This window comes from Loxodonta africana, chromosome 2 (assembly GCF_030014295.1).
Source record: "Loxodonta africana isolate mLoxAfr1 chromosome 2, mLoxAfr1.hap2, whole genome shotgun sequence".
NCBI classification, from domain to species: domain Eukaryota; kingdom Metazoa; phylum Chordata; class Mammalia; order Proboscidea; family Elephantidae; genus Loxodonta; species Loxodonta africana.
In genome coordinates this window covers 229,831,715-229,841,986 of record NC_087343.1, presented here as the reverse complement: position 1 = coordinate 229,841,986, position 10,272 = coordinate 229,831,715, and the positions used below count along the sequence as shown (strand labels likewise).

Here is a 10,272-nt window from a genome sequence, read left to right as displayed (position 1 = left end):
CCCAGCCCGCCCCGGCCCGCCGCCCGCCCTCACTGGCCGCCGCGGCAGCTCCCGCGAGCGTACGCCCCCGCGTCGCGCGCGGTGACGGCATCCGCACCGCCGTCGGCTCCGCCCCTCGCGTCGCGCGCGGCGACGTCATCACCCGCGCCAGGTCCCGCCCCCAGCGCCAGGGGGCAGCTCGGCTGTTCTGTGTACGCACGGCGCTGGGGTCTTTCTCCCCGCTGCGGGGGTTAGAACCGCTAGCCTTTCCGTTAGCAGCCGAGCGCTTAACTGTTGTGTCACCACGGCTGCGTGAAGATTACAGCCAAGAAAATCCTGTGAAGCAGTTCTGCTCTGTAGCATGGGGTGGCCGGGAGGCTTGACCGCCAGCTAATAACACAAAAATTGTATTTCAGAATCTGATCCCTAAGATGCCAAAATGACAGCGATATAAGTTTTTTTAACGTGAAAAAGGTGAAAACAGTGACAGAAAGTAATAAGAAAAAAACACTGCCGCTTAGTCGATTCTAACTCATAGTGACCCTGTAGGACAGAGCAGGACTATCCCATAGGGTTTCCAAGGGTGTATTCGTTACAGAAGCAGACTGCCACATCTAATCTGGTGGACAGCCCATCTCTGGAGAAAAATCATCGTGCTATTCAAAGGAAGAAATAATCTTGGACGTCCAGATAGATGGAATAAAAAGCAAGCATTTATGTTTACAGAAATATATCAGCGGCTTGAAATCCAAGAAGGTAAATTAGGCTGTAAGAATTGTGCAACCATTCAGCATTTAAGAGTGACAGGGAAAAGCGTGTGGCATTTACCTGGTAACTCCAAATGGCAGTAGGCACTAGGCAGGTTCTCTGCGAACAAAGAGGTAAGGAATATTTTGTTTCTAAAACCCATGCTAAAGTTCAAGATTTGTAAAATAAATGGTTCAATTCCCAGTTCAGCGTATAAACTAAATAAAATACTGATGCTACCATAGAAGTTTTTAATACGGTTCATGGTTTAGTAAAACATAATAGGCTTTACCTGGCATTGAGGGGCAATAAGATTTCAAGAGAACTGGAAAGGTCAGCTGTTCAGTAGAGCAAGAGTAACAGGACAAATCACAAGAATTAAGATGAAGATAATTAAAGGTATCATAGAAGGGAACGGCAGACGTGGTACTTGAACCACCAGGCATTTCGTGACTACACTCCAGTGCCCAGTTCGGCCAGTGCCTGCCTCCGCCAGTCAGCTTATTTGTTGCTTTAAAAGAGCTGGTATCCACCACAGTGGATTATGGTTTCAGTACACTATGGTTTACCATCAATTACTGTGGCTTTAATAATGAATATTCAAAAACAAACCTCATTGTATTTTGTTCTGATGGGGCAATGCTGAGAAGAAAATCTGAAGTAACTACAAAGCTGTTGGAAAATATTCCTAAAAATCTTCATTTGGAACTGTAAAATCATTAGTTGCAACTGTCAACAGCAGAATGAAAACAATCATTTAAAAATATTTCTGTGTAAAACATCTCATTGATCACCATAGTTTAACGGTAGGTGACATATGAGATTCAATGATAACACATTTAGGGGATTAGGACGCTACTTTATTTGCCAAATTGTGGTGAATTAAAACCATAGGTTGGCTGTGTATACAAGAGTTTGGTGACAACCAACAAAAGTATTCTGAGAATCAGGTAGTTGTACGGAATTTACGGTAACGAGTATCGTTGCGTCGTTGCTATTTGTAAACTGTGTGCTGCACGTCCTTGGTATCAGTAAGTGCAGAGTACACTGTGCACCTAGACACATGCAGACATCCACGCCCATCCATCCACATGCGCACAACCTACTCCTGCCCCTTGTCAGTCATTAAACATTTGTGGGTTTCCCAGTGAGTCCCGGTCATTACGCCACCAATTAATCAGGAGCTTGATGGGCTCAGAAAACCATGGTGGCACAGTGGTCAAGCGCTACGGCTGCTAACCAAAGGGTTGGCAGTTCAAATCCGCCAGGTGCTCCTTGGGAACTCAATGGGGCAGTTCTCTACTCTGTCCTATAGGGTCGCTATGAGTCAGAATCAACTCGACGGCACTGGGTGATGGACTCAGTTGTGCAATTTGTGACATCACAGGCACAATAAGGCTGGGGAAGGAATGTGCAGTTATGAGAGGCTACCAGACTGTTTCACCCTGCTCCAAGCCGCCCTTCCTACTTCTCTGGCCTCACCTTCTCAGACATCCTTGCTTGCCCTTTAATTTTGGGGTCTCCCTGTGTAATACAGTAAGAGTTAGAGATACTGATGGTCCGCCTTGTACTACTGCCAGATCACCTTTGGGCCTTTGTTTCCTCATGCGTGGCCCAGAGAAAGCCAACTCTCCCCTAAGCTGTTCTCCTGATATGCCACTATGCCACTGTCCCTGGCGGCCCTGTCCACTCTGGTGGCATCAGACAAGTCCCTGCAACAGCAGACCTGCCCCGGGGCCTCTCCACCTTCAACACCTTGTATCTAATACCACCGGCATGCCCCTCTCCAAGGCTCCCGTTCAGACAGCATCACTGCCCGCCGGTGTGGAAGCCCTGACTGTCCCTCTCCCGGCTCACCTATTGCCACCCCTTCCTCTCGAGTGGCCTGTCTGCAGCACAGTTGGACCTGGTCATATTCGTCTGAGCCGCTGGAATTGACTCATGCTGTCAGATGTCAGCAGTGGTAACCCTGGGGTCAGAGGGGCAGGAGGACAGGGGTGTGAGGTGCTGCCATGCACTGGCTCTGTTCACTGTGTGAACGACTGGAGAGCTGACATGCAGGATTGGTCCACTTGGCTTATTTCCTATACATGTAAATACATCTTTTCTTGCATTATATTCAATAATGTTATATGAAAAATAGGTACCCAGCGGATTCCAACAAGCCCAGTTTTTGCACTCAGGGCCCAGGTCAGTTCGACATGTGCAGCCTCAGCCCCTTTTTCTTTCATTCACTCATTCGTTCATTCAGTCAATGCCTATGGAGCACCTCTCATGCACTGCGCCAGGTGCTGGAGACACACCACACGTGTAAATACATACTGTCACCCAGGGGATAAGAAGTGCTGTGGACCAAGTCTGAGCAGAGAGCTGGAAGGGAGGACGGGGAGCCAGCAGGCAGGAAGAGGATTGCACGCAGAGGCTACAGTGAGAAACAGCAAGGATGCTTGGTGGTAAGGTGATGGTGCAGGACCCAAGGCCATAGCAGGGACTAGGGCTTTCCTCCAGAGTGAGAGGGAACAGGAGTACGTGGTGACCCACAGGGAAAGGCTCCTGCTGGCAGGCGTGAAGAACATGCTGGAGGCATTGGATGGAAGCAAGGAGCCTGGGGAGGAGGCCACCTTGGTGGGCCCCGGGTGACAGTGCAGAAGACCAGACAGCAGGAGTGGATGTTAGCAGGGCTGTGGTGGGCCCCAGGTGACAGCAGGGAAGACCAGGGGCAGGCATGGATGTGGAACCGGGCTGTGGTGGACCCCGGTTGACAGGTACGAAGACCAGGGGCAGGCGTGGATGTGGAACAGGGCCGTGGTGGGCCTCGGGTGACACTGGGTAAGACCAGGGGTAGGCGTGGATATGGGGTAGGGCTGTGGCAGGCACTGGACGTATCATGAAGGCAGAGCTGTAGGGTTTGAAAATGGATAATGGACAAGATGTGGGGTGTGCCGAAGGTCTAGGTTTGCCGGTAGACAGATGTGGGATGACAGCCAAGGATGGTTCCCCTGCAGTGGGCTGAGCCGCTGTGAGGATGAGCTGCCCCTGATGAGAAGGGACTCAGCGCAGACCAGTGAGCCAGAGGTGGCCTCTACCTCCTCGAAGAGGTGCTGAGCGGGGAAGGGTGCAAGGCGGGGGCCCAGGCTGCAGGTGCACATTTGGGAGTTGCCAGTGCAGAGAGCTTTAGAAGCTCAGAGACTGGGTAAGATAACCGAGGGGCTGCCCTGTGGAGATGAGGGCTGCAAACTGACCTTTGGGCTGAGCAATGCGGAGGTTGCCTGTGACCCTGGCAAGAGCAGTGTCAGAGGGATTGGGCTGAAAGTCTGAAGAAAGCAGCAGGACAGCAAGTGGACACAGCCCATGTAGAGTCTGGCTGTAAAGGTCAGGGATGGAGATGGTCAGGGAGCCCTGCCGACACTGAGACGGGGACTCGCTGCAGTGAGGGGTCTGAGAGGCCCATTATGGGGACAAAAGCTGTGGCTATTGGTGTGTCTCCTCATGGAGGCGATGGAGGAACAGGAGGGTTGGGAAGAGGTAGAGTGGTGAAAGCAGCAGCCTCGTCAGATGGCAAGTGAGCAGCTTGTTGGCTGGGCACTCTCCTCAGCCACCTTCTACACGTGGCCACCTCGCGGGAAGGCAGCTACATTCAGGCACAGCAGACCGCAGGGCAACCTCTGACAGATGGCCATCTCCACGTCCCAGCCATGCCAGTGGCCTGTAAGGCTCTCCAGGTCTGCAAGCAGCCTGAGGGCCAGGGCTCAGCCAGGCCCAGGACACCAGCCCCCAGGCCTGGGCAGAGTAGTGCCACAGCTGGAACAGCTGGAAACTGCTTCCTCGGGTCTTGGAGGAAGCTGGGGTCTGTGTGAAACCAACCCCTGGAACTGAAAGGAGGCAGGTCACAGACTCCGTGACCAAACCAAAAAACCAAACCCAGTGCTGTCGAGTCGATTCCGACTCATAGTGATCCTGTAGGATAGAGTAGAACTGCCCCCAGTTTCCAAGGAGCGCCTGGCGGATTTGAACTGCTGACCCTTTGGTTAGCAGCCATAGCACTTAACCACTACGCCACCAGGGTTTCTGACTCCGTGACAAGCCCTGTCAATTTAAACTGCAAAATGCTGCAGACCCAAGTGGGAGTCGACAAACAGCAGCTGAGCCCCTCCCGTGGAATGTGCCTTTCCCAGTGCCCCAGGCTCACAGCCTGGGGGCAGGCTCCCAGCATCAGGGAGCCTCACACGGTGCTCTGCAGGGCAGGGTGGCTCAGCCTGCTGGAAGAGCAGAACGAGAAGGAGCAGACACCAAAGCGAGGTGGTAGTGGGTTTCTAACTTATACTTGTGAAAACAGACATCGTCACTGGGAGAAGACACCCCGGCCCATCTGCACGACTTCCTTCCTGAAACAGTCCGAGGAGTGGTCACTTTTTGGTCCAAAACTGTTTGTACCGTTCCACATCAAAGTCGTCTTGGAGGTCCAGCTCCTCCTTCTTTTCTCTGAACTTGGCCTCACGTTTCCAGAAGCGAGCCCTTCTCTCTTCAGGAGACAGGCAGTCGAGGTCTATAGGCATCTGTGGGAGAAGTCGGGAAGCTGTGAGGCACCCTGAAACTACTCAGGAGAAGGGGGCTGAGCCAGGGAAAAGGCCAACATCGGGCTGATCTGAGGTAAACCTATAAGTCTTACAGAAATGGTAGTTTCCCAAGTCTTTGTTTCGCATCTTTTTTTTTCCTATCAGGGTTTAATTTGATATATTCTGTTGATTTTTCTCTCCCTTTGAGACTTTTTTTCTCATGCAAATTTTTTTCTTGGATTGCTTCCCCAGAACCTAATTTTTTTGGACATATACAACTCGTCAGTTCTACCCGACTCTGGTGCTCTGAAGTGAACTCGGGGTCTCAGTCAGCTTCTCCTCACACAGCAGCCCTCCTCGACCAAACCCTGCTACCATCGCCCTTGATTTGCAACATGGCTGCTACGGACAGGCTGGTGGCCTGAAGTTATGTTTGTTCCAGACCAAGTGGCCCAGTGCCCCCAGGAAGAGCAGTTCCTCTGGGGAGCTCTCTTTATGGGGGCGCACAGTGGTGTGAGCCCAGGGGCCTCCTCTTGCCTCCACCCTCCCACCCCCGCTCAGAGCTTGGGCCTGCCCCTTACCGCGAGCAGTCGCCGTGGCTCCCTGTAGCGGATGTGGATGGTGGCGCCATCCTGCTTGACCAGGAGCACAGGGTAGAGGCGTGCATAGGCCTGCCTGTACAGCCGCGTCAATGAGGCCCTCTGGCAGTCAGCCCACCCATGGGATGTGTGCAGGTGGCAGGACGAAGGGGCGGCTCTCTTCGTGAGACTCTGCCGCAGCAGGCTGCAGGGAAGCACAAGCAGGGGGTCAGAGAATGTCAGCATTGCCCTAGGTCCACCAGTTAGTATCTCAGGGTCAGCAGAACTATAGATACACCTGTGGGAAACAGGAGGGAGGATCCCTGTCATCAGTGGAGGGAGAAGCCTCAGGTGCTGGCTACGCAGGAAGCACCGTGCAGAAGGCAGTGATGCTGAACGTGAAAGCAGCCTACTACAGGCTGCCACAAGTCGGAATCGACTCGAAGGCAATGGGCCAGGTTCCTGAGAAGAGAGAAGAGCAAGCAGGGCTGTCATGGCTGCCTCCAGTGACCCAGGTAGGAGGCAGAATGTGCCAGGGGAGTGGGGAGGACTGAAAGCTGCAGGCTGTGTCAAAGCCATTCTGGCCCCCTGCCAGGGAGGGGCCACTGAGCGGGGAATGCATGAGGCTCCCCACTGCCAGGGAGAGACCACTGAGTGGGGAGTACGTGAGGCTCTCCAGACAGCCAAGGACAGAGAAGGCACTGGGCCCACAGGCCTCAGAGAGGCCACCTGTTGGGAAGGCCTGGCTGGCTGGCCCAAACCCCTGGACACATGGACAGAGCGGGATGCTGGCTTCCGGGGAAAGAAGACGTGGGGCCCACTTAGCTTCTGAACACGGCTGGCACTCTACCCTCAGATTATACACAGCACGAAGCATTTACTCTGAGAAGACAAGGAGAGAGGGAGGCATCCTGCCCCAGCTCTGCCACTAATCCACAAGTGGGCCTCGGCTTCCTCACTCCAAAAATGAGGCTAGCCAAGCCCTGTGGTCCCCAAAGTCTGTTCTGGCTCTGAGATTCCAGGCTTTGACCCAAACTTGAATTTAGTCCCACTCCCAGGCATTCCACAGTCTATCCCTTTGCCCCCAAGCCCTAGGAACCAGATGTCTGGAACACTGCCGGGCATTCCTGCACCGGTCTCATCTCCCAGATGTGGCCTCTGTCTCCTATCAGGCACCGAAGACTCTGGACGTGATCATCCTCGATGTCTCCTAACCTACAAACCACCTCGCCCAGTTCATTCCTTTTCTCAAATAGTTCCCAAGCCCAGGTCATCCCAACAGCCTCCACGTGGTCCCTCCACTGCTGCTCAAGCCTCCACACTCAGAACCTTCTCTAAAAGTCAGATGGAAACCCTGGTGGTGCAGTAGTTAAGTGCTACGGCTGCTAACCAAATGGTGGGCAGTTCGAACTCACCAGCTGCTCCTTGGAAACCCTATAGGGCAGTTCTACTCTGTCCTATAGTCACTATGAGTCAGAATTGACTTGACAGCAACGGGTTTGGTTTCTTTTTTTTTTGTAAATCAGATCAATGGCTCCCACTGCTCTCAGGATACGACGCAGACTCTTGAGCTGCTCACACAGCTTCAAGGATCCCTTCATTCCCGTCACACTCCCACCCTCTCCAAGCAGCCAGCCTGAGCACCCTACAATTCCACAAACACAACCACATATGCTGCCCCTCTGCCTGGGACTCCACCTTCCTTGGGGTTGCCCCGCACCTTGCACTACGTGCCATGGCGATATCCCAGATGACCTTGCATTGGTCTGTGTGTCCATCTCCCCCACGGGACTGTGAGGTCCTGGGAACAGGAATGGCATCATATTTATTACTTAAGTCCCAGACCCCCAGCATAGGGCTCAGTCAATTTTGGCTAAATGAGCCCAGGCCCTGCCTTGGAAAGTGCATGAGCAGAATGTCACAAGAAGCATGAAGACAGGAAAAGACAAACAGTACATGAGCTCGAGAGCCAGAAGGACCTGCAGTCAGGCAGGACCCACGCCTGCATAGAACCAGGAGTCTGGAAGAGAGCTGCTCCAGAGAACATGGCCTGGTGACCCGGAGAGGCTTCCCGGGAGAGGGGCTGGAGCTGGGCCTTGAAGATAGGTGGTGGATGTTTGCCAACCATCAGTAGCATTACCAACACAAACATTTCCCTGGACAAGAGCCCTCCAGGGAAGCCCAGAGCACCCTTTCCACTGTCACATCAAACCACCACTTCAGGTACCACGTGATTCTCTCCAAATTCCAGAGTAACATGAAACCTATGCTCCAATTTTTTATTCTGGCAACACTGTGATCATATACCTGCTTTGGGGAGGCCTGGAGGTGAGGAGAAAAGAGCAGATGGGGAAGCCGTTCTGGTGGGGAGGGCAGAAAGGCCCATAGCTTTCTCCCACTGAGTTAAACCCAAACCAAACCCACTGCCATCAGGTAGATTCCAACTTATAGCCACCCTATAGGACAGAGCAGAACTGCCCACAGGGTTTCCCCATAAGGTTTCCAAGGAGTGCCTGGTGGATTCGAACTGCTGATCTTTTGGTTAGCAGCCACAACTCTAAACCACTACGCCACCAGGGTTTTCTGGGCTGCACGCTTTGAAGAGGAAGGTGATGACAACCACCACCATCACCTGTTTTGCATTAAGTACTCACGAGTCATTTCTATTTCTCCCTCAACATCCTGTCAAGGGGTATTAAAAAAAGGAAAAGCCAAACTCATTGCCATGAGTCAATTCTGACTCATAGTGATTTAACAGGGCAGACTAGCACTGCCCCATAGGGTTTCCTAGAAGCACCTGGTGGTTCTGAACTGCCGACCTTTTGGTTAGCGGCCATGGCTCTTAACCACTGTCCCACCAGGGCTCTGTCAAGAGATAGTCGTATATATTTTCCAGATAAAGCCACAATGGCTCAAGAAGGTATCCCCAAGACAGCACACCATAAGGCTGTAAGTGGACATTCATTCACATGGGTGACGTAAGGCAGGAACCCCAAGAAACCTGGAAGACCATACTTACCCAGCTAGGCTACCCACAGCTGCCATTCCTCCTTGGAATCCCCGTGGCATGTGGAGGCAAGCCCTGGCCCTGGTGTGTGACCTGCTAGGCAGGGGAAAAAAGAACAAAAAAAGAAAGATGGTAATATTTAATTGATCCTTGTTTAATCCCAACTAGTAATGAAACCACAGACCCCAATACATCTGACAGGCGTGTTATCACCAGGCCATTCTCCAGTCTCTCCCAACAATCTGTAAGGGTCTCAGACCCCTGTCAGCATTAAAATTACCTGAGAGTTTTTTGAAAGAAGAGATGCCCGGGTTCTACTCCCAAAGACTCTCAGTACGTGGCCGGGGCCAGCAGATTCTGGTGGGTTAGAGCCTGGGTGTTAAGGAGTCAGGGAAGCTGTCCTGAGGGAATGGAGGGTGGAGATGAGTGCATACTTCGTTTTCTGAAGTTATTTAATTATCACAAGAACCCAGTGAGTTAGGGTTATCATGCCTACTTACAGAAAGAGAATCGAGGCTCAGGATTACTTTTAACCAGGCGCCTGACCCCCGTTTCTGTGTTCTGGTTCTCACGATGAAAAGCCAGGAGTTTCAAACATCCAATACAAATATTCAGACTCCGGAAAAGACAGTTTTCACGGTCAAGACGGGCAGATTTTCCTTGGCATTTCCTATCTCTAACTAAGGAAGGGTATCTAAAAGGGGGAGTCCAAACTCGGTAGGAAATAGATTCTTGTCCTTTCTAATGGAGCCCTGGTGGTTGCAATGGTTAAGAGATCAGCTGCTAACCAAAAGGTCGCGGTTCGATTGCACCAGCCGCTCCTTGGAAATCCTATGGGGCAGCTCTGCCCTGTCCTATAAGGTCGCTATGAGTCCGAATCGACTCGATGGCAATGGACTTGGTTTATGGGTTCTTTGTCTCTAAGATGAAAATTCCGTTCTTTTAAGGTGAGACCCATCCCTTTTCCTTTCCTGCTTCCCCCCCAGAAACAAGGAAAACCAACATGCAGCCGAGCCCGGGCAGCGGGCGAACGCGTGAGACGTTGGCGCGCCAGGAGCCTTCGCGTCGGCGGCGTCCGCGCTACAGGGTGGACACCTGCCGGCCCGCCCCGCCCCGCTCTCGCCGGAAGCTTCGGCGGAAGCCCTTCCCCTTCCAGCCTCTGTTTCCCCCACCCGCAAGAAGAGGTGGAAAGGGCAGATGGTTGGGGCTTTTTAGCACTAACCTGCGACCGTCACTGTCGCCCCGGAAGGGACCCCGAGGACCAGCAGTCCGGACCCCCACTTGTCAGGTGGGACAAGAAGTGACAGGGCCAAATCCACTCACAGGGTCACAGCAGAGTCAACGCACGGAGTACGCCAGCGGCCACGCCTGCGACGTCATCCGCGGCGCAGCGTCGCGCGAAGAT

At 52.8% G+C, this 10,272-nt stretch overlaps 1 protein-coding gene across 9 annotated transcripts; it reads right to left on the bottom strand.

The window, feature by feature from the left end:
- Positions 1-195: 195 nt before the first annotated feature.
- MRPL55 (mitochondrial ribosomal protein L55) lies at positions 196-10,254 on the bottom strand. 9 transcript variants are annotated; one of them, XM_023540353.2, is made up of 6 exons: positions 10,090-10,254; positions 9,148-9,268; positions 8,880-8,963; positions 6,159-6,322; positions 5,864-6,065; positions 196-5,282 (listed from the first exon to the last, which is right to left on the bottom strand). In XM_023540353.2, exons 4-6 carry the CDS (start codon positions 6,188-6,190, stop codon positions 5,133-5,135), a joined length of 384 nt encoding a protein of 127 aa, XP_023396121.1. In that variant the 5' UTR covers positions 6,191-6,322; positions 8,880-8,963; positions 9,148-9,268; positions 10,090-10,254; the 3' UTR covers positions 196-5,132. The 9 variants fall into 9 exon arrangements, with proteins under 9 accessions (XP_023396121.1, XP_023396120.1, XP_023396122.1 ...); XM_023540352.2 differs by having other exon boundaries at positions 8,880-8,960; XM_010600733.3 differs by lacking the exon at positions 6,159-6,322 and adding an exon at positions 9,368-9,483 and having other exon boundaries at positions 567-5,282; positions 8,880-8,960.
- Between the last annotated feature and the right edge of the window lie 18 nt (positions 10,255-10,272).